Below are 23143 nucleotides of genomic sequence, written 5' to 3' on the forward strand. Positions count from 1 at the left end.
CACTCCCATCAACCCTCTTGCAGAAAGTCTTTTGACATAGGTGGTGAGCGGTGAGTGAGTGAAGAGTGTGCAGTGCAGCTACACTCTGGAAAGTTAACTGTGAAAAGCCACTAGGGAATATAGATTTGACTGAATAAACTTGTGTATGTGTGGGATGTGTAAATGCGTTGGATAGGCTGTGAACTCACATATGGAATATAATAAATTTCATAGCTTCAGTCTCCTGAACACATCTACAGCCTCTGCAGCAGGCTTTCTAGTGTTCCCATATGGCTCTTTGCTGCTGCACAGCTTTGAGCACTGTATAAATCCTACAAGTTTCGTAGCCTTTGTGATGCAAATGGGCTTCAGAGAATGATGTTTAACTGATATATTTGATTGTCTACTTAAAAGGCAGTGTGACTGTTTCTCACAGTAAACTCTCATCCCTTCAGCTTTTCGATATTCAGTATCTAGTGATTATTTTGTTCTCTCTCCCCTTCCCCCTCTCCCTCCGACACGCTTACCAGAGGTCATTGTCTACCATAAAGAAGATCCTGGATAATCTTCCAGATCTGAGCTTGGTCTACGTCCATTGTCCTCTCCTGCTGAAATTCTTCCTGCGCTACCCTGAACTTATGGGGAGATTTGGACACCAAGTCCTCCAACTCTGGTTTTCCGGGAGACACTGCAAGCAAACCGAGACTGAAGAAGCTGGTTTTGGCATGTCTGATCAGCTGAACAGTGCTAACCTGTTACTTCCCATTCTGAAGAGCAATTCCAGCATTTTACTTATTTTATTGGTATGTGACTTTGGCAAGGTCAGGCTGCTATCTGATTTAGGGGGCTCTTTGGTTCTTAAAACTCTTAGTGCTGTTATGAGGCCAAAGATTCTGCTGGAAGGACCCATGTGTGTATACACAAGCTTCCACCTCCCAGGAAAGCCTGATATGGAAAATGGGAATGTGTATGCACGTTAGCTCTTTCTCTGTCATCCATCCACTGTGATGGAAGGGCATCTTTTGGGCATTGGCTAGGGCAGGATCTGAAGGGTGCTGCTGATGTATGCCATTAAAAACCCCATTCCCATCTCTATCCAGATATAGAGCTGGGTACTCCAGATTCTTCCATGGCAGCCTTTCAAGAAGCTGTTTTTCTAATTTAGGAGCAATGGTTTGCTACTGGTAGATGAGAAAGGTATGAGCGACAAAGAACTTTGAAAAAGCAGTGGAGCAGAGAACAGGTCTTGAGGGCATGGGATTCTGTTTGCTTGGGGGTTTAATTTTGTTTGTTTTTAACTGGAGAGTTTTTGTCAGATTTTTGCAGTACTCCTGAGTTTTCAGGACTGCAAATAGTATGTGTTATTGCTTTTAAAAGATAAAATAAAAATCTTGGGACAGGGAAAATAAATCGGTGCAGAGGTGAAAGGGGCCTTGAAGTAGCAGGACTAGTGTGTTTGTCTTTAGCTGACATAATGAGCTCTGTTAACCTACGTAATCACAACAGAATCCAGGTCCTGATGGCTGCTCAGAAGCTTTCTCTCACCTCCACCTCTCCCACCTGCCCTGTCACCCCTCCCCACCAGTGACCACTTGTCCCGTGACTGTTCAGCCAGTCACATAGTAAATACTTGCTAACATTTCCACACAAGAACATGAGACTTGCCTGTAAAGCCAAAAGCTAAGACCTGTGATGTTTCTTCTCCTGCCTGTTAGAGAAATTAAAAGTATGTATCATTGAGAATAGAAACCCATGTCAGCAGACACTTAAGAAGCAAAGTTTGATTCTGAGTGGGCACCTATCGGGCATTGCAGACTGGCATGTATTTGTTCTGATCTAAGAGGCTATGAAGTAAATTTTAATATCCCAGGTTACTGAAATGACTGACAGGAGGGCTGTCGCGTAGGGCAGTTCTTTCACAGTTAGGGTGGTATTGCAGAGTAGGTAGCAACATCCAGACATTTGATACCATTGCAGAGCATTAGTAAAAGTGATAAATGAGTTGACCTATCAGTACAAATTAAGAAGGAGAAGTGTCCCTCGAGACTTGCCTACGCTGTTACCTTTAGCAGTACTTCTGGAACCTATCACTCCATAAACTAAAGCAGATGTATACATCACAGTTCTATCAATAAGCAAAAGAGAAACAGTGGCTCCTTCCCTGAATGGTACTATGTTCCTGCTGTCCCTTTTCAGTCTTGCCATGTGCTCTTACAGCAATAAATTAATTTAGCTCTGCCCTGGTCTTTAAAGTGAGTTGTAATAAATCATAGACTTTGACAATTCACCTTTCAGTTGGGGAAAAGCATAATAAATCTGAATTTAGATGGGCTAATAAAACAGTGCAATATCCTGGGGTAAATATACTGTCAGATGTAAACAAAACTTGAGGTGAATAACCTTAGCCTGAGAATGCACTAGTAAAATGGAAAGGCCTTTGCATTGTACAGTGAAACAAAAATGAATGTCCTTCCAAGGATGATTTATTTGCTTATCTGCTTTTAATAATTGTCTGCATTAGATAGAACAGATGGTTAGTGGCTTCATCTGAGACCTTGAGCTCCTGAGTAGGAAGATGTTCACACAGAGATGCATTTACCAGGACCAGGAAGGCTGTGGCCCTTGGTTAGTGCCATTTTATGCTGCGTGTGTTCATCTGGGGGTGAACGTGGTTGTGATCACACAGTGTCCCACTTGTCTTCTCCATGCTCCAGATCTGAGCTGCTCTCTCAGAGAATGGAGATAGGCTGACTGACGTTGGATTACATTCCTGAATGTCATATGGAGCAGATCTATGTCAGCAGAGCTGATTGTGCAGACAGCTCCCGGCCCCTTGTTCCTGAAGGCCTCAGTTATGGGCAGGAATCAGGCTCAGAACTAGAGAGGTTTTTCTGGCTCAGGCAGCCTGTTCTTACCTTAACTGCTTTCTTTGGGTATGGGGTCCCACAGCCGTTTCCTCTCCATCACCCCAGTCTGGATGCACAACTTTGGTGTGATAGGGGAAGGCAGCTGGAAAAGGCAGTAGGCTGTCCTGGCAGGCTGTAGGCTGGGTTGCTGAGACCAGTTTTCTCTTTACCTCTTTCAGCTGTACCATTTGCAATGCAGTAGTTAGGACTACTGTGGGAGGGCAGGAAAGGCAGTGCTGACATAATACGTGTTGAGACGATCATATTATGTCAGCACTACCAGGCATTTTCTGCCTGGTCTTTATGGAACTGCATCTGTACATGCTGTGGAGGTGAATTTAATGTTAGACACCTTAACAACAAAACTACGCCCAAATTAAGGCTACTGGCTGTGGGATTCAGCTCAGAGACTCCAGACAGAGATCTATATTCAAGGAACAAGCTTGTGGGCTGAATGCTGTGTACATGGCTCTTCCATTTTCTGTGATTGAGTGATTGTTTGTCTGGTTTATGTACGTTTCATGCAGTTTAGCTGTTATGTTGCTGCTGCAGATACAAGGCTGCCAGCCTTTTGAAAATGAGTAACTATGAACTGACTCATAAGCTTGATTTTTAGGTAAGCATCCTTAATATGCAACCTGATTTTTCAAAACAACAAGGAGAGCAGAAGTGCCAGAGGCTCTGTGCTCTTAGAAGCAGGGCCCGGGATTTAGGATCTCACTTGTCTAAAACCTTGACCTTAAATGTATGTTACCCCTACACTTGTGTGCTGGATGGGAGTTACTTAGCCAAATGCGTTCTTTAAACGGGATATTACTCAGAGGTGCCTATCAGACAAGGGTCCGTCTGCTTTATACAGTTTTCTATTTAATCAGGACAGATTTAATCTGAACAGTGCTTTATTAGGCTGTTTCCCAAGGCACCAGATTAGCATAATGGTATTAAATAGCAGTGACTTCTGCCTAATCAGGGCAGAAAGGTAATGTGTGTGCTTCTTCCCTTGCAGGACCTGGTCTGCTCAAGCTCTGTGGAGGTGGCTTGGAAGGTGTTGATGACTCTAAGGACCTTCCTGGAAAGAAATGAGGATGTCCTTGTCTGTGACCTCCTCCGGAGTCAGTTCCTACAGATTCTGCAGCAGCTGCTGGTAGAGAGCAGCTCAGCCTCCTTACAAGGTGACTCCCCACTGTGACTTGGTCTTGCCGTAAGATAACTGGCAGGGTAGATGGCTGAGGGGGTGCGATCTGGGATAAAGTGTTTTTGAACTGCTGATGTAGCTTCAGTGCTTACCTGCATGAGGAAATTTGCAGACAGAACCATGCTGATTTAGTTTCCTTCTCCAGAGATTCTTGTTTTGAAGTGAGAGAGTCTCTTTCTATTTTAGGTTGTTCTGGCTTCAAACTGTGGTTGTTAAACCAAGGCAAGGTTCTCTTATGCTGCCGTAAGTGTTCAAGTGGAGAGCTGTGCTGGTAAATCTTCCAGCTTGAACCAGCTGAGCACTGGTGACTGAAAGACATCTCCTTTTTGCCTCTTCTCTGTGCAGAACAGCTTGGTGTGCCTGAGTACCCTCAGTTCCCAGGGCACAGAATCTGGGAGCAGAGATCATCCGAATCATTCATGATACTGATTCTCAAACAGGCACTGTGGTATCACCAGATCTCATAATTCTATTAAATCTCTCAAAGATTTAGCAGGGTTGTGACTGGGGGATATCCCTCTGTTTTCCTTACTAGCACTGGCTGTGGAGTTGGGACCATTGTCCCATCATGAAAGTCGCTGTGCAAAGCAGCCTGTGAACTTGAACTGAAAGAGGGAGCAGTGCTAGGACGTCCTTGGCTCCCCTAGGATAGGGGCCCAGCACAGATTTTACTTGTTCCTGAGGGGGCCACTGACACTGGTAACAGCCGTGCTCTGTTTGGGGTCTTTTTCTGTGCAGCAGTTGGGATGGAAGCAACAAGAGGGAAAGTGTTTTTGCCTTACCTCCAGCACAGTCGGTAGGCTGGAGAAGAGGGGGGGCTGAAAGCAGGAGCATGGGGGAGCATGAGGCTGCAAGATTATGGATAAAGAAGGCAATATTGGCATCTGCTAGATCTGATCTTGTTTGGAACTGTGCACATTTGGACTTGTGGTGTCCCTCTGTTTCTGATCCAGGGGTGCCAGGGCCTGTGGGGAGGCAGATTGTCCATTTCCTCTTGCAGGAGTCAGACCTGTTCCTCCAAACCGCTGGTGATGGAGACAGGACACTGGGCTAGAGGGACTTTTGCAAGATTCCAGCCCTTCTGCTGCCACTAATATCCCCAGCTCCTCTTCATACTGCATCTTGAACTCGTTAACTGAGTTCCTGGCAGCCCCATCCAGAAAGTCAAACACCAGATGTACTCTGGAGACACGACTTGTCTCCCGGCACGCAGGCAGCTCTCTGTGAGGTCTGGGGCAGATAAGTCCAGGGGATCTGGTTCCCTGTTCAAACAGTAGCCTGCTGTCAGACAAGAAGGTGGCCCAACAGTGGGACTTTGTCAAGACTACACGAACATTAAAGACACCCATAAATGTTTTCTCCTCAAAACTGAAAACTCCTGAGCCTTTGTGAAGACATTTCCTGGATGCGATAGTTGCTTGCTGTAGGTATGGCTGTATACAATACAAAATCTTTACCTCTTCACAGCGCTGCAGAAGAGTGAGTATACGAGGGAGGGGGTTGCCCTGGGGAGTTGGTGGTCTAAGCAGCTCCGTTCTCCTCATGTATAGACCTGCTGTGTGGGCCTCTCACTTCTGCTGTCTCTGCTCTGCCTTATGGGGTGGGATGGACAGCATTTCCCGGCCTCACAAGGTGGAGGAGAACAAATGCTGTGCAGCCAAGCGCTCTGAGGTGCTGGGCTGCTGTCAAAGCACAGGCTGCCAGTGATGGTCCAGTAGATGGGAAAAGGGCAGTCTGCAAAGGGCTTATGAGGTTTCAGTTTGAATGTGCAGTGACCATGCCCCTTAGATGGTTCACTAAGAGTGTAAAAGACCCTAGCTTCCTTTTCCCTCCCTCTTTTCTAGTTGTTCCTAGAATGGTGTTGGCAGGATCTGGCATGTAACTCAGGCCAACCCACAGTGGCAGAAAGGGAGCCAGAACCAGCAGGGACTGTAGAGATGAGAATTAAGTTAGGAGCATTTGTGTGTGTGTGTAACGGGGGAATACTTCATCCCCTCACCCACCCTCATTCCTGAGTCGGAAAATTAACAATTTTTGGCATGCTTTAAGGTACAACAGTTTAGAGTTCACTGACAAGCTAAGCTGTCTGTGCCTTTCTTAGCTAACAGGAACCTGCCTGTTTTGCTGAGCCTCCTTTTCCTGGTGCAGCTGCGGAGCAAAGGTGTGAGGGAGCTGGACAGCACAGACTTCAAGCTGCTTCACCAGGGTGAGTCCATGCATCCATCTTCTCCCAGGGGACTTTGATTTGTGCTTGGTAATTGTTCCATAAGATGATTAGTGGCTGGCTCTTTGTCCTTTGAGAGAAGGTGTGCCTTGCATTACAGTTATGGTTCCTTTGAGATACTTTCATAGCCAGAGCGTGGTAAAGAGCCCTGGTTATCAGTTCAGTCAACAAAACCCAGGTTCTCTGCCTCTTGCTTTTACAATATGTTTGTTGTCTGAAACCTCACAAGGTGGCCAAAGTATTCTCCTGGCCGTGACATGATTTCAGGGTCTGTGACTGTTGTGGACTTGGCACGTAACAGTATTGCTGATGAGCTTCCTGAATCATCCTTCTCCATCCACACTTGCTAAAACACTCCTGTGGGGTTCAGGCCACAGGGGTGCCCTCTGACGAACCAGCCATCAGGGACCAGCAACCTAGTGAACCTGGGCTCTCCCTGGAGTGTGAGTCCAGAGTGTATGGGTCCCAGCCAGCTGTGGGACTTGCCCACTGCACCCCAGAGACACAGAAGAGCAGGCTGTGTTTGTTCGCTCACCATACTGTGACCTGCTCTCTTGGGTGGTCATCCTTACTTGGCGACTTCTCCCTTCTTGCTTGGCTATTGGAGGTTCATGCAGGCTGTGAAAAAAAGAATAGGTACTAGAGGGAAGTTCAGCTGATCCATCCTGTCATTGCTTCCCTGCTCTGACAAATTGATCTCTCCAGCAGACTTTGAAGGACTATCCCCTTGAATTTGAAAGGTTGCATGTCTCGGGGCTGCCTGTGTTACCCTTGTAAAGAAGTGGCGTTTCTCAAGACATTCATTAGCCCAGGGAACCGGGGGTGTGGAGGAAGCATGTCCTCTTTATGCCAGCCCTTTTTTAGCTGCTGTGGTTTCAGAGCACAGCTCAGCTGCTCCCAGGTGTCACAAGCTCCTTCTGCTCTTGCTTTCTGCTCTGTATTTTTCAACACAGCTCTCTCCCTGCCCCAGCCACCCCCTTCATTCCCTGCTTGGCTCCCCAGGCTATGTTTTTCAGGGGTGGGTGTGCAGGGCACTCTCCTCTGACGAGGCCTACATGAAGTCAGCTCGTAGATGGACAGGGTGTGGGGTGGTGTGTTGATGTGTGTTTTTTGAGAAGTGCTTACTCAGACTTTAAGCTGTTCTAGAAGATCTTCTGTGACAGTTTTGCTGGGCCCTGCAGTCCTGGATTTCCCTCACAAACTCTTGCTAAACATTGTTCCTAAGGGTTTGGTGCTTACAACAAACGTGGCATGTTTATTCCTCGTGCGAGCAGAGTTGGTGAGAGTGGAGGAGCGCAGCTCTCCATGCCATTCCCCAGTCTGGTCACCGTGTGAGACAGGCGCATGGCTGTTCATGGTATTAGGATCAAACTCACTCTGTGGAAACAGGTCACTTAAGTCTGTTGCTCTTGGATTCATTACTGCCCGATGTGATACATGCCCTTTAATATCCCCTTTTCTGTTCCCCCCTCCCCATTATCGTCCTTCACTGCACTGTCCGGTCTAAAGCAAACACTCTAGGGCAGATGGCTATTGCTTTGTCTGTACGATGCTCTGTTTATTTTCACTTCAGGTTGTGTCACTCTTGTCCGAATTCTCTCCCCACTGACTGACTTCTCTCTTGTGCTGAGGTGCTCTGTTCTATTGATGTCCATGTTACGCACGTTCTTTTGTTTCCAGTCAGTAATCTCTGTGGGAAATGCAGGCCAAGGGACAGTGACCTCCTGCAGCCATCCTTGAATTTTCTGTACTGGAGCCTTCATCAGACAACACCTTGTAGTCAACAGAGAGGTGAGGCAAGATTGTATTGATTGCTAAGTTAGTCTCAGCGAGGTTGTAGCGTGGCCATTAGAGATGGTATTCTAACTGTCTCAGCAGGTAAGGTGGATTTTTCCCCTTCCAGACGCAGCATTACAGTTAACAAAGACCATTTTGTATTTGGGATGAGTTTTTTTAGGTTGAGGGGTTTGGTTTGGTTTGGTTTTGCTGCCTTCTGATGTTGCAGGAATTGGCTGCTGAGAGTCAGAATCACTGTATTTTTCTTGTTCATAAAACACAGCAGTGGGGCTCTGGTACCTTGTTTGAAATGTCCTGGTATTGCCATGGTTCAAAAAATTAAACAATAATAGAGAACAGCTCTAACCAACCTTCCAGCTGTGTTAGCTGAAGGCTGGTCATTTTATTAGCTGGCTGAATGGTCGCTTGCGCTGTGGGAGATGAATACTAGCGTAGCTGGACAGCCTTACTCTGATGAGCCGTGGCGGTGGGGGCTGCCTCACTGCAGCAGAGGTGTGTTCTGCACTTCTCTTGTGCTTGTCAAGCTGGTTTAACCTGTGCCATCCCATCAGCCTCTCTGATTGTTTCTCCCACGCAGCAGTGGCTGTGCTGCTTTCCAACGTGTCCTTGCTAGAGCTCCTGCAGAAGGTTTTGGAGTACACCTGGTTGCGGTCCCCTCCTTCTGAACCTGCTTACCTATCATCTGAGGATGCATTGCTCTGCTCTGGATGGCTGCTGGTTGCATCCCTCTTATTTTATCAGCATCGCTACAATACTGAGGTTAGAACCACTGTAGTGTTCAGATCCAGGCAATGGCTAAACCTTAAAAAAGAAAAATTGAAAAAGAAAAAAAAATCTTCATTAGCAAAGTGGTTTGCTCTGGCCTGGAATCTGCTTGCCTTGGTTGCTCTTTTGTTATTGTCCACAAGTTATTCGCTGCTGCACTTCTCCAGCAGGACTGGAAGCTAGCATGTTGCTGAAGGCTGAGACACGAATCATTGGAGAGTTAGAGAGCAGCAGAAATCCTGGGGGAAAAAATGCATACCCATCCCTCCTGGCCCAAATCACTTTCCTCTTCAGGATAGAGTATAAAGCATTTTAAGGCCTTTCTCAAGGGAAGGCTGGGGGTGGGAGACACAGCTCCCATGCTGTAAACTGCTTTTTTGATACTAAAATGATCAATAATGGAACAGTCAAAATCCAAACCTATTACTGGCAAGTAAGTGTTCAATATTAGCAAGCTCATATGAATGTGGGCAGTTGTCATTGTATTTGATGCTTTGCGGTCATTGTGAGGTAGTATGTAAGGACTGAAACTATGTAAGTGAGCTTTTTACCTGGTCTGAACCAGCACCATTTTTTCTCTTCTATTTCATTCTCCTCTAGGTTCACCAGTCACTCTCTCTAGACTTAACGGCAGTCCTGAATGCAGTCATCTTCAGGAATAAGCAGCCAGTCCTGCTGTTAGGTATTTTGCATCTGTTACAGGGATTTGACTGGAAGCAGCTGCTACTACCATGTTACAGGCAACAAGGGAGAACTGGTGACTGTGGAGAGGGATGGTGGAGGTGCTGGTGGGAATCTGGAAGCTTTGGTCCGTTTGGCTTTGGGAGTACGTAACTGGGAGTGAGAAAGGGCAAAAGGGAACTGTCTGGAGTTCTGCTGTGTTTGGGAAAATCTTCCTTGGGGGTTGGTAGTGACATCTGGAACTGAGCATGAACTGGGATAGTGTCTCACAGAGAGGAGATGAACAAGGGAACTTGTGTTGCCATTCCTGCCTGCAGCTGTCAGCAGCTGGTGGGCAACTCCAGTGGGCCCTTTAGCCCAAATTTTCTCTTCTCACCCTCTCCCATGCTATTGCACATGCACCAACACACAGGTCAGGGGAGAGGAAAACACTGACGCACACTAATAAGTGATTCCCTGTCTAGTAAGCATCATGCAGTTCCTGAGAGCTGTCCTGCGACAGAACTTCTCCTCCTCTCTGTTGGTGATCGTTGGCCAAAACACAGCCCAAGGTGCTACACCATCACAGCCATCATCACTGCAGGATGCTGCTTTGCACCCCCTTGCCACGTGGCAGGTCTTGTCGCTTGTTGTCAGTCTGCAGAACCTTATGGTGCACGTTGAGTTGCAGGTATATAAAATATGACTTTTGGAACAACACAAGTGTTGGGCTTCAAGCAGGTACAGTAACCTGAGGAGAAACCACCCTGTTACAAGACCTAAGGTGCTACCTTTTTTTTTTTTCTTCTGCCTGCATTTTCCACCCCTTACAGACATGTGATAAGGAGGAGGGAAAATGCTCTTACTGCAGCATGGCTCAGTGAGAAAGAAGGTAAATCAAGCTATGCGGTACTCCCTGCCGCTGAACTGGATAGCTGAAATTCTGTGCGCTAATGATGATCTCCATTTTCCCATCTCCTGCTCTGCAGGGACACCAAATGCATAGGGACAGAGGTGGGACAAGTGTAACAAATCCCAGTCCCTCCCCCAGGTCCCTGGCAAGGTGCTTTGGGGCGTAATACATCAATGTACATTTAACTTGCTCAAGTGATGTTGGGCTCCAGGGGTCGTACGTTGGTTTACATTTAACTCTCTCAAGCAACATTGGGCTCCCATCTTTATTCTTTAGAGGCTGTTACTTAATTTTTTTTAGTTTCAGAATAAGTAGTCGTGCCTTTGTCTGGCTCCTTGACGTGACAGATAATTTGCAGCATGTTGCATCCCGTGAAGGAGATGAAGGGTGTTATTTTCCTGTCCTGTATGCTCTTCAGATCCTGCCACTTTATGAATTTTCCTCTTGTAATAGCTGTTGACTGGGTTGGTGTTTTTTTTTTTTTTTCTTCTTTTCTTCCCCCTCTTGGTATTCCAGAAAGACTTGCTGCTCTCTCAAGCCGTGGTTGCCTGCCTGGAAACCTTAGTGGAATACCTGTATGTGAAGAACCAGGATGTTGGTAAAGTCTTCCTGCTCTTTCTTCTCCTGGGTTTCCCTCCTGCAGTGATTTGAGCTCTTTGATCTACATCCAGTAGCGCCCCGGAGCAGATGCTTAATGAGTTTATGCCCGATAAGAAAAATTATTTGTATGCCTAAAGTTAATCATGTGCTTTGTGGGTTGAAATCACAGTGCCAGCCTCTCCTGCAGGCATGAGCCCTCACTTTGGCTCTGGACACCAAGATGCTTTCCAGAAGGAAAAAAGTCATTCCCCACCCCCCCCATATTGTAAGAGTGAGAGGTTTAGGAGTGGAAGGAGTGTAGCAATAGTCTTTCACTTCCAGGTCAATTTGTAGCAAACCTTTAGACCATAAATATAGGGGAGACAGGATCTGAATATGATGTGTCCTCCACACGGACAGCGTTGGTCACACTTTGGTCCTGAGGGAGGGAGAGGGAGAACAGGGTACTAGGCAGCCTTAGGGAATGGAAGCTGGAAATTCTAGATTTCCAGGGGCAAATGCAGACCTTGGTTTCCAGAGTCCACGTCAGACGTTATGTATACCATGTTAGCAATATAATCTAATATGACAGCATTGTACAGCTGGGGGAAAGAACAGACCCTTCTGCTTCTTGTCAGCCTCCTGCCACAAAGTCCAGGTGCTGGCTCTGATCTTACAACAGACAGAAAGTTCTCTGTACCCTGACCTGTTCAATTCATTTAAACACTTAAGAGAAGGGGATGGAGTGAATGAACACCAGACAAAAGGGACACTGGTGGGAGAAAGGAAGTGGTTGAATGAAGATGTAATACTGGAGATAAATGACAGCCAGTAGCTGAAGGGAGACTATTAAAAGGCTGGGTTAACAAAAAAAAAGGTGGCATGTTATGGGGAGGTTCCGCTGATTTGGGATTAAGCTAATTAAATGCTGTTTCAGCAACAGCTGAACCTGTCACTTTGGCTGCCCGAATTCTTGCTGTGGTACAGAAGTTCACAACAGCGATAACAGGAGCCTCCTTATTCCAAGCAGAATGAGAGTCATAGCTATGTTTGACTGAAAGATGTGAGAATACTGCAAAGAGTGTGGCCTGGACTCTGACTCCAGGAGTTGTCTCATTTGAGGCTTTCTAAAACCCTCTCTTGATCCAGAGAGTTTTCCAGATGTGCAGAGCAGGCTCAGTGCACAGTGCTGGTACTTTCTCATTTCCACCAGCCAAAAGATGCCCTCCCCCAAACATTTTTACATGATTTTTTAGTGTTGTTTTCCCATAGAAAAGATTCTTATAGTGGCAATAGGGTGGTTACGTGACTGCCAGTGGAAAAGGGACCTTTCTAAAACCCTGGTGAGTTGCCATGCTGTAACAAGTTATATCAGCTGACCTGTTGTAGTTGTCCATCCCATGCTCCTAACCTGCAATAAATACCAAGTAACAACACTTACCTTCAGCATTCAATGAGAGACTTCATGCTGTCACAGACAGTGACCTTGAGCCTGAACTTAGTTTATCATATATGTTCCTTACTAAGAAAATGTTCTCTACTGATTGTATTGCTGCCATCAGCCTGGCTGGTCCCCATAGTATGCTCTCTGCTGCAGATCCAGGCTCGGTTTCTGCAGCTTATGTTATAGAGCTTTCTTCATTCCCCAAAGGGTATTCTGCAGCTAAATAAAACCTGTGGTTAGGAAACTTGTCCTCATATTGAAACCAGAGGGTATTATTTTTAAAACCCTGGGCTAAAGATATCCCCTTACTATTTTATGACGTGCACCCCAGGAGAAGGTTTCTCTTCCTGTACCAGCACAAAGATGGACAAAATGTATTTTCTGCTTTAAAAAGCTATTAAGCTTTTGTCCTCATGACTAAACTCTGGCCCAAAGAGTGACAGATTAAAAAGCAAGTACGAACAGAGCAAAATATCCCCTTAGTGTTTCACAGCATGGGGTCTAGAAGAGAAAACTTGCGGTCAGTATTGAAGACTGTCCTTATCCGGATCCAGCCTGTCACTTGGCCAGTTTTAAAGCTGTCTTTGATTGGCTTCTCCTTCTGTCCTAGCTCTACATGTTGCTTCCCAGCCCTGGCACCGATTCCTGCTCTTCGCAGTACTCAATGGGGGCCAGAAGTCCCTTCTGCAGCCAGGAGTCCTCAGGCTGGTGACTTTGGTGAGCAGGGGAAGGGCAGGCTGTTGGCCATTTTTACCAGTATGTTGGTACAGTGCAGTAATTGGAACTTACCCCCTACACACACACAATCTCAGATACTGCTGTGGCTTTGTCTGGCACTATATTTGTGCCCTATAATAATGATACTTTCAAGTGAACTTCCCTTCCACACCCTGCAGAAACTGACTGCTGTTAGTGAGCACCTCCTCTTCTTCTGGTGTTTGTAGCATTTATTTACATCATCTAGGACCACTGGGGAGGAGAGGGGAAACCTGCAGAGAACATGCAACTGCTGTTACCAGTCAGGGAGTGTGCTGCAGTGCTCTGGAGAACAGAGCTCTGCTTGGCATCATAGCTTGTCTCCCTCTTTGACCTTACAGACCTGACTTTTCGGGGGGGGGGGGGAATTACCGCAACCTCCTGCCCTGCTGTAGGTGGGCCCTGCGAGCAAGAGAGGGGATGTGGTCCTACCCAGCAGAAACACTGCAGACAAAGCCCTCTTGGCAGTGGATGAAAGGAAGACGTTTAATGTGAACCTTCCTCCTCCAAATACAAGATGTGTCTGTGAATATTTGCTATTCTTACTTCACTTTTAAAAGGTTGCCTGGTTTATTTTAGTTCCCTCCTGACCTAAACCAAAATAAGTCTGGTTATAAACCAGAGCACCATCAACACAGATATTTGCACTGCTTCTATTAGAAGTGGTATAAAAATCAGGCCTGTGCTTAAGGTGCTGCAGCATGCTGTTACATAGAAGAAGCCTTTCCAGGAGATGAGTCACTGTTGGAGTCTGTGGGCCTTTCACTATTTAATGCCTCTATTTTTTTCCTTTGGTCAAGTTTCTGAAATATCAGAGCAGCAATATTATTTCTCAAAAAGAAATTAGCCAGATTCTCCAGGAGGCAGAAGAAGCCAACTTAGCAGAGCTGCCTGAGGCCACATCTCGTGCTCTTCACCTCTTCCTTTGTCAGGTAAGAGCGTGGTGACTGCCTAGGAGAATGGGAAGGCAATCCCTAGGGGTTTGCTTTAGCCTTTGATGGGGAGCTGTAAACTTCCTTTGAGGTGGTTATAGTAAGATGAAGAGGAATCCCACAGCTGCTAGCTTGGCCTACTGCCTTGAGGGGCGTACAGTGAAATTGGAAAGGGAGTGATGCCAGCAGCTGCCTAAACTGTGTCGTCATATTGGGCGTCCCCTTGATTCCCTCCTGGATCAAAGTTTGAAGGTCTCATTGCTCTGTGTGGAGATGAGGGAGGGAGGCTATGAGGAACAAGCCCAACAGTTTCCTGCTGGTCTGGAAATCGTTCTTTCTTCTGACTGCTCAGATTCAGAGCAGTCAATGGCAGGTGGAGCCAGTGCAGTCGAGGACCATTCAGACCTTGCTGGAGCGCGTTGTGGGACAGAGGACCGCATGTGTAAAACATCAGGACATTGTGTATCCTTTGCTGGGCAGACACCTTTGATAGGTGATGTGAGAGTGGTAGGTGTAACAGAGGTGGAAGGGATTCTTGATCTGCTGCTCCTTCCCTTGTTCCAGCTGAAGATGAATACAATTGCAAAAACTCGGAGTGGTTGCTACACTTGGCTAACTTTGGGATGAAAGGCTTTGTCATCCCCAAATTTGAAAAGACATTTGGGAAATGAGGAGACATTTGGGACTAAAGATGGGTGGGTCTCTGTGCTGGGATTGCATTCATCTATATGGCAGGAGTGGTCTGGCAAAAGGGGAGCAGGCCGGGGAGCCTGTGACTTCAAAGCAGTAATGATCCCTGTATTGATCTCCCTGGAGGATGAGAAATCACTTAACCTCTGTCTGCGTGCTAACTAGCACCAGGACGCCCATGAAGTCGTGGAAACCCGAAGATGACTCGAGCACTTTGAGTGCAGCGAGCATTCGGAAGCTGCCGAGTGGAGTTACTGAATTTTGTTCTGCTCGGCCTTAGAGTCCCTTCCTGAGACCTGAATCCTCCTCTTCATGGACGGGAGGTGGGGGCCGCTCCCAGATTACTTGTGGAGAAGGGGGGAGCCTGATGCAGTGTTTGTTTATTTCTCAAACCAGCTGCTTTTGCCTTCCTGTTTTCATCACGCTGCATTGCCTCAGACAGGTAGCAGTGATGGAAGCGGCCCCAGCAGTGATTTCCTGTTGGGGTGGGGACTTCCTCCACTGTGGGACACCGTCATCGGCCACGTGCAGGGCATGGGCTGGGTGAGGCGTTTGCTGCCTCTGAGAAGTCGCTTGTCCTCGTGCTTGCCCACACTGTGATACTACCACGCTGTGGTGGGACGCTTGGAGCGCAGGTTGTCCGGTTGGAGACCACCCAGCCCCATGAAGTTCCTCTGCACTGCCTTTGCCTGTCTGTACAGGGGTGAGGGAAGGGGGACAGGAGGTCTTTTTACATTGCCGAAGTGGCTCCTCATTTCTGGCTTTTCCACATACAAAGAAGCCTTCAAATCTTGGTTGTTAGGAAGGGGTTGGGGTACACTCAAAGAGCAGCAGTGGTGGCTACCTGAATGGGAGAGTCATGAACGCGGAAGACAAAACCCTCTGGTCAAAACCAAGTTTTGACATCAGTTTTGTCGAAAAAGAACTTTCTTCAGGTTCGCCCACGCTGGCGTTTCTCACATCTGTTGGTGGGGTTTCCGCGGCTTGGGGTAGGGCTGGTTCGGTAATGAAAACCTCCCGCCAGCAGTGCGTCAAATGTGGGAATTCCCGCAGCGCGCTGGAGTGTCAGCCATGCCTTCCCTGCGGTTTCCGCTCATGCCAGCCACGACAGATGTCTGGGAAGCGTGGCAGTGTCCCTCTCGCACATTGGAGACTGAAATGAGAAGATGGGGTGCACGCAGCAGAGGAGCGGGGATGGATCCAGGAGACCCCATCCTGCCCTTTATTCCCAGCGAGTTGTAGAGGGAAGAAGGGCGAAGGAAGTCGTCTGCGGCTCGTTTTCAGAGAAAGGTTTGTTGAGAATCGTTTATAAAGCCTGGTTACCGAGACGGGGCTCCTTTCCTTTTCTGTGTGGGGCAAAGCCCGGTTGATGCTCCTCGGTTACCACGAACAGCCCCTGCCTGGCGGGGACGCCGTCGCCCCGGGCGGGCAGGGGCTGCGGAGGCGGCTCCGCTCCCCGGCCTGAGCTGGCCGTGCTGCGGGCGGGACCCTTCCTCAGGGCCGGCGGGGGGCTCGGCCGGGACCCCCGGGGAGGCAGCGGGGTCGCCGGGCCCGCTGGGCAGAGGCGGCTTCTCCCCGGTGGCGGAGCGAGGCGGTGGGCTGCGGCCCCGGCCCCTGCGCCTGCCGCTTCTCTCCGAGCGCCGTTCGCGGAGCTGGGGGAAGCCCGTCCGCGGCGGGAGCAGACCCCCGGGGCGGGGGGGGGGGGGGATGGCGGGGACCGGCTCCCCCCCGGCCGCGGGAGCGCGGTCAGCCCCGGCGGGGCCGGGCCGGGCCCGGGGCGGGGCGGCAGCTCAGGAAGTGACACGGCGGGGCGGGGAACCGGCGGCGGCGGCGGCATGGCAGCGCGGCGGGAGTGAGCGCCCACCCCGGCACCCGGCACCCGGCCCGCAGGTGAGGGGGCAGCCTGCGGCAGACGGGCCGGGGGGGGGACGACACACCTGGGAGCCCTCCCTTCCCCTCCCCAGGGGGTCGTGGCGGGGAGGGGGAGGCCGCTGCCCCCCCCCCCCATCCCCCCGAGGGAGACTCGGGACGGAGGGAAGCCCCCGCAGCCGGGGTGGCCGGTGAGCGGGGCGGGCGGCGCGGCCCCGGGGCTGCCTGGCTGGAGCTTCGGTTGAAGGGGTTTTGCCCGAGGGGCCCACCACCCCCCCCGACCCCCCCGTGGGAGCCGTGCGAGGAGCCGCCCGCCGGCAGCACCGGCCCGGCAGCCGTGGGTGCGCACCCCCCGGTGCTGCCTGCCGCGCCCGCGGCTCTGCGTGGGTTTCCCGCGGCGTGGCCGGGCTGGTCTCGGCTGTTGCGGTCCCCCTGCGCCTGCCGTCACTTTCGGCGGTGCTTGAGAGAGACGCACACACACGCACCCCGCCTCTCTCTCCGTGCCCGCCGCCGCCCCAGCCCCTCGGGGGGCTGCCGACCCCCTCCCGCAGGATGGGAGCCACGGGGGTGGGCTGGGACGGACCCGTTCCTGCTGGAAGTCGCAGCAGCTCCCTGCCTTCGGTCAGGGCTGTCCGTCCCCGCGGTGGGCCAGCTCTGGGTTTGGGGGTTGAGGGACTTCGGAGGCAAGCTGGTGCGAACGGCCCTTGCCGTGCCACTGATCGTGTCAGCCCTGTGGAGAAACGTCCTGGCAGAAGAAGTCTGAGCAGCCTGTGTTTCGCTTCAGAAGCTTTTGGTTCAGCTGCGACAAGAGATTAATCCTCGTCTGGCTGTCGGAGGAGCGGCTCGGGGATGGATTTGTGGGGCGGGGAGTTTTCGTTCCTTGTTTCGGGGCGAGCGGGCTGGTGATGCTCTGCCCCTGCGTTTCAGTGCCCTGCGGAGGGGAAGGGGGGTCCTGCGAAAGTCCCTCCTGGGAACCGAAGCGTGGCAGCGCGGCTCTGCCTCGCGAGCTCATTAAGCGCATAAATCCCGGGGATGCTCAGTTCAGATGGGGCTGTTGCAGGAGAATTTATAAAGTCATTAAAAACGTTTTAATGGAAAGTACTAACCATCTATAACACAGCATCTGTTGTCGTGTCTTTGGAAAAACATGTCTAAATTAAGAGAACGGGAGACAGTGAGACAGACTGGTGGGCTTTCTGCTGAAACCACCAGCTGGCCGGGGCTGCAAGGGAATATTGGTGGAAACTCCTTCCCATCTGTAGCATCAGGCCAGGCCCTGGCTCCCCGGACCGCTCTGGGAGCGCCAGGCAGAGCTGGCTTTGGCAGGGATCAGTTCAGGGAGAAGCGGGGAGGGAAGAGAGGAGCAGCTCTGCGGTGTTTCTCTCTCATCTCGTCCCTCAGCGGGTGTGAAGACACGAGGGAGGGTTCGTGGGGAAAGCATGGAGGAACATCTGCAAGAAGCTTTGGCATCCCCGCGCTTACGCAGTCTGGCCTGGAGAGGAGGGAATGGCCTCTGCTATTAAAACAGGTTGAAAAGGGCAGGGCAGATCAGGCTGGTCCCACATGGCACCAGAAGCCTCACTTTCCCTGTGGGTGAGGGCAACAACTGGCTCCTGCTTCATTTTCACGGGGGTGTTTCAGCCTGATGGACAACGACAGTCAGTAGCTTCGATGTGAGAATGAGTGTCAGCAGGGAAGGGGTCAGATGAAAAGGTGATGGGCTTCTGGTATGGCATGGTTCTCCAGTCCTCTTCTTCTGACCTTGTCCCATGGCACAATCTGTAGAACTGCTGCAGGAGGATTTGTAAAGTCATTGAAAACGTTTTCATTGAAAACACTAGCCATCTATACTGCAGCATCTGCTGTCATGTCTGTGGAAAAGCCTGTCTCCGTTCTGAGACTTGGGGGCAGCCAGGCAGGCTGGTGGGCTCTCTGCTGTAGCAACCAGCTGGCCGGCAACCCCTGTGGCCGAGAGCCGTGCCTCGCTCTGCTGCTGCCTGAGCGGGTTTTTTTGCAGCTCAACGTCTTCCTCCTTGGAGTGGCCGCGGGGCATCCGCCAGCCACCCGGCTCCCGTGTCGGAAGGGGGGGATGCGGGAGCCCCTGCCCTAACCAGGCGTGCTGGGACTGCTGCGGGCAGCGTGGCAGAGCTGTTGTGGCGAGCATTTCTGCTCTTTGCCTTTCAGCCTGGTCTGGGGGTCACCAGCTGCCTCCAAGGTTTCTCTCTGATTCTCCAAGAGCACGGCAAATAGCCAGCCTGGTCCGCATGTCTGATCCGAGGGGCAAACAAGAGCCCGGGTCCCAGGGCAGTCACAGTTTGTGCTTTTGAGTTGCTGTTCTTCCTCCTCCCCGAGAGCCTGGGAGGGAGGGAGCAGCTGGGGGGGGGCTCTGCAGAGGGTGGACCCACACCCCCTCACTGAGCCAGGCCTCGGGTCCTTGGGTCATGGTTTTTGGCAGGGTGAAGCAGTCTCTTGAAGCCCACCAGGCTGGTGGGTCCAGCAGACCATCTGCTCGCCTGGGCTGGAGAATTTCTCCTTACAGCCTCGGCTTATCGGTGTTCTCTGTGGCCTTTCAGGGTGGCTGGAATGTGCCTTAAGCCTCACGCCGCAGTGGGCAGAGGGGACCGACCCAGGGCCCTGCGTGGGAGGCTTGTGCTGCCGCCCCGGCTCTGCATCGCATCCGAAATGCAGAGCATGATGCTGAGCCCACGCCGGGGGCAGCTGTCTCTTCCTCTGTAACGTTGGTTGTAGTTACTCTGATCCGTTCCCTTCCAGGGGTGCTGCCTTTTGCGAAGCACAACAGGAAGACGATGCAGAGGGTTTCTCGTGTCTGCCTGACGCCGTTTCCCCGCCCGTGCTGGGGGTGCGAGGGCGCTTGGCTCAGCCTTGGCGGGAGCTGCTGCTGCTTCTTGCAGGGCTGGGAGAGCTGCCGGTGCTGCCCACTTTGCCTCGCTCATGGGCCTGAGCTTGAACAAATTGTATTTGTTTAAAAAAGAAAAACAACAAGAAAAAAACCCAACCCTAGATTTGGTGCAAAGAAGAGATTTGCTTCTGTTCCAGTTAGGGCATCGCAGGGAGAGTCTCGGTTGGGCGGGTGAGCTCGGATGCAGGGGGAGAGCAGGGGGACAGGGTGAGGGTGGCTCTGGTGGCCTCACACATCTGCCTTTCCCTCCGGAGCAGGAGGCGGCTCAGGGGATGCCTCTGAAGGAGCTGCTGCTTCCATAATTGCCGCTGGCCGCTGCTCAGTCCCGCGGAAACCTCATCCCTGCGGACAGGCCACCTTGAATCCCGGTGCCTGGAGGCCGAGGTACTGCTCTCCTTGTCCGAGGTCTGGGCTGTCCCAGGGGCCAGGGTCCTCGTTCTCAAGGACCTTCTCCTCCAGCCTCTCTCTTCTCCGCGTTGGCTCTGTCTGAGGGACCCTCGTGGCCAGGGGCAGCCCGACCACATCCCTGCAGAGCCTCAGGCACCATCTGGGGAGGGACGCGCTTGGGGCAAGGGGGTATTACCACCAGATCACCCAGCTGCTGCTTTTCAGCAGGGGGCACACAGCTTGTAGCCAGGGGAAGGGTCCAGGTACCAGCAGCACCCCAAGAGGTGAAGTGGGATGGTCAAGCCTGGTGCTCAAAGGAGAGGTAGACTTCATCTCCTCGGCCGTCTTCCTCCTCCCTTTGGCCCTGCTGCTTCGGTTGCTGGCTGCTCTAACTCGCATACCCAGCAAAAAGCTAGCAGTTATTTTTGGGAGAAGGGGTAGGACTTAATTTTTTCTGCTGGGTCAGTGCTCCGTCAGATCTCTGGGGGCCTAGCTGGTGCCCAGCCAGCAGTGGAGGCAGGTAGAGAGGAGGGGACGACCAGGTCTTCCCTCGCAGGGGAGAGCGGGCCAGCTGCAGCGTCGCCCCGTGGCCCTGCTCTGGCCACCATCTCCCACAAACCCCTCGTGGGGACAAGGAAGAGGCGGGCAGGGACCCTGCTGCCGAGGGCAATGTGCTGTCGGTCCTGAGAGGCTCCTGTGACTTTTCCCTTTGGTAAGTCTCCTCGCTGGTAATTGGTTTTGTTGGTCCATTTTTTTCCAGGCTGTGGCGGCCAACATGGATTTTCTCTTCATCTGCCCCGTTCTGCTGGCACTGCTGCTGTCCCGGGGCAGCTTCGCAGACCTGGAAAAACAGAGGGTGGACTCCGGCTTGGAAATCTGTATCCTTCTCTGCAGCCTGCCCCTCGTGTCCTGGCGTACACACCCACACCCGCTGAGGCTGGAAGGAGCTCGCGCACAGGGAAAGCGTCAGAGACCATGGAAAGGGGCGCAGGGGGGTGGAAGAGAGAGGACCCAGAACTGCTGGGCAGTTGCCTCTCTGCTCTTCTGTAGAAGGGTTTTAGCCGAGCTCCCAGGTTTGCTAACCAAGCGCCCGGCTCGGTGAAGGAGTGGAGGTGGGTTTTCCAGCAGTGCCTGGCATCCTCCCAAGTGCGGTGCTTTTCCTTTCTGCTCCAGCATGCTGGGCGCCAAACATGTCTCCCAGTCCACTCTCGGGAGCAGTGTGGTCAGCCGGGTGGCAGAGCACGCCTGTGGGTCGCAGTGCTTTGGGATTGCTGGCTGGGATGATGGGAGAGGGCTCCTGGGCTTGCGGCACTCGGTCTCCTCTGTGCAGCGGGCATTTATCACCCACGAGGAGGTGGGCTAATGCAAGCCCTTCCTAGCACACGGCAGCATGCCCTGATGAACAGGCAAATTGTTAAAAGGTATTTAATATGTGTGCTTGTGGAGACGCGTATGGGGAAGGTGGGAGTTCACGCTCATCCTCCAGCCCCTCAGCTGGAGCCGGGACTGGCAAGCAGAAAGCTCCCCACGAGCGCCCAGCATCCTTAAGTGCCCCGCTGGGGTGTCTGGGCAAAGGGGCTCGCTGGAAACCCATGTTTCATCCTGGCTTAGGTGCTGCCCCCCAGCCCTCAGGCACCCTGCGGAGAACTGGGGCGGCTGGGATGGTGCCGGGTGTGCGGCAGAGAGGGAGAGCAGGAGCATGGTGGGAGCGTACCAACAGTGTCCTTGACGGTGGTGCAGATAAGAAGCTGTTTGAGGTGAAGCGCAAGGACCAGATGAACGCGCTGAAGAACCTGATCGAGCTCAATGACATCAACCAGCAGTACAAAATCATCGACATCATGCTCAAGGGACTCTTCAAAGTGAGCCACGGCACGGGCCACCCTCTGGGCTCGGTGTGCTGTGGGCTTGGGGAGGGTGGGCAGGAGAAGCAGGGATGGCCGAGGATCTTCCATGGGGTCAAAGAGAAGAGCTGGGTGGGCAGTGAGGTTTAGGACCCGAGGGTGGGACGCCGTGGGGCTTCAACACGGGGCGGCTGGGGCAGCACCCCTGGGGTTCGGGGAAGGGCCAGCAGGACGGGGCAGTAACCAAGGGCTCTGGCAGGTGCTGGAGGACTCCCGTGCTGTGCTCATCGCTGCTGACGTGCCTCCAGATGGGCCTTTCCCTCAGGACGAGAAGATAAAGGATGGTGAGTCCTCTCTGGTCCTTACCCCCTCCCTTTCCTAGTGCTGTGGGGCATCACCAGTGTTCCTCCTGGGAGCGGCGCTGGGGTAGGTCTGAAACCCCCGTGTACCCAGACCAGACCTGGGCTGGTCCCTGTCTGTCGGGGACCCTGTTGCTGCCTCTCTGACCAGTTTGTACTGGGGAGCCTACCCGTTCGCCCTCAGCCTCCCCGCCTCCCGGCGGGGATGTAGGCGCCAGCAGAATGGGGCACGTGTGCCGACAGGGCTGGCGGCTGTCCCCACAGCATACTCCCACGTGGTGGAGAACACTGCCTTCTTCGGGGACGTCGTCCTGCGCTTCCCCAAGATCGTGCACCACTACTTCGACCGCAACTCCAACTGGAACAGCCTCATCCGCTGGGGCATCGGCTTCTGCAACCTGACGGGCGTGTTCGAGCAGGGACCCCACTCCCAGGTCCTGGGGCTGGTACGGCTCCTGGTCCCCCCATGTCGCATCCCCACTCTGCTGCTGGGGTTGGGGAGTGAGGTTTTGGGGGTAAAAGGAGGGCAGGGGGAGCGTACCCCATGTCTGAGGGGTGTCCTTGGGCTGAGGGGTGGGGGAAGAGCATGAAGGGGGCTGGTGGGGAGGAGGGGACCCTGGTCACAGGGGGGAGGCACCGCTCCCCGACGCGGTCTCCGCTTTGCTCCACAGATGGCTCAGGAGCTGGGAATCAGCGAGAAATCACCTGATTACCGCAATCCCTTCAAAACGGACCACTCCGAGGTAAGATGGTAATGCCGCCGGCTTGCCCCGTGGGCTTCCCTGTCCTTGTTGTGGCTCCAGGCAGCCGGCTGGGAAAGGGAACGGGTGGCTTGGTGGGGAGCGGCCAACCCCCCCCAGCACAGAGGGAGCTTGGCCAAAACGCGTGCATCGAATTCCCCAGCTGGGCTGCGGTTGTTTTCGG

General features: G+C 52.1%; 1 protein-coding gene across 4 annotated transcripts in view; it reads left to right on the plus strand.

Annotated features, from left to right (window-relative positions):
* The window catches only part of LOC126047756 (coiled-coil domain-containing protein 134-like), a 44954-nt gene that overhangs the window by 20951 nt on the left and 860 nt on the right, over positions 1-23143 (plus strand). The window contains exons 20-33 of one of the 4 annotated variants that reach the window (XM_049821830.1): positions 510-782; positions 3892-4057; positions 6182-6286; positions 7985-8095; positions 8679-8860; positions 9467-9548; positions 10012-10217; positions 10956-11037; positions 13073-13179; positions 14019-14150; positions 14503-14612; positions 15952-16130; positions 19887-20013; positions 20777-20791. In XM_049821830.1, the coding sequence (XP_049677787.1) occupies positions 510-782; positions 3892-4057; positions 6182-6286; positions 7985-8095; positions 8679-8860; positions 9467-9548; positions 10012-10217; positions 10956-11037; positions 13073-13179; positions 14019-14150; positions 14503-14612; positions 15952-15997 (1602 nt within the window). In that variant the 3' untranslated portion in view covers positions 15998-16130; positions 19887-20013; positions 20777-20791. Of the gene's footprint in view, positions 1-509; positions 783-3891; positions 4058-6181; positions 6287-7984; positions 8096-8678; positions 8861-9466; positions 9549-10011; positions 10218-10955; positions 11038-13072; positions 13180-14018; positions 14151-14502; positions 14613-15005; positions 16131-16658; positions 16731-17954; positions 18423-19886; positions 20014-20776; positions 20895-21756; positions 21879-22119; positions 22205-22483; positions 22666-22890; positions 22963-23143 lie in introns of those variants that run through there. The other 3 variants (XM_049821831.1, XM_049821833.1, XM_049821832.1) reach the window with 3 other exon arrangements.

This window comes from Accipiter gentilis, chromosome 18 (assembly GCF_929443795.1).
Source record: "Accipiter gentilis chromosome 18, bAccGen1.1, whole genome shotgun sequence".
Classification (NCBI taxonomy): Eukaryota; Metazoa; Chordata; class Aves; order Accipitriformes; family Accipitridae; genus Astur; species Astur gentilis.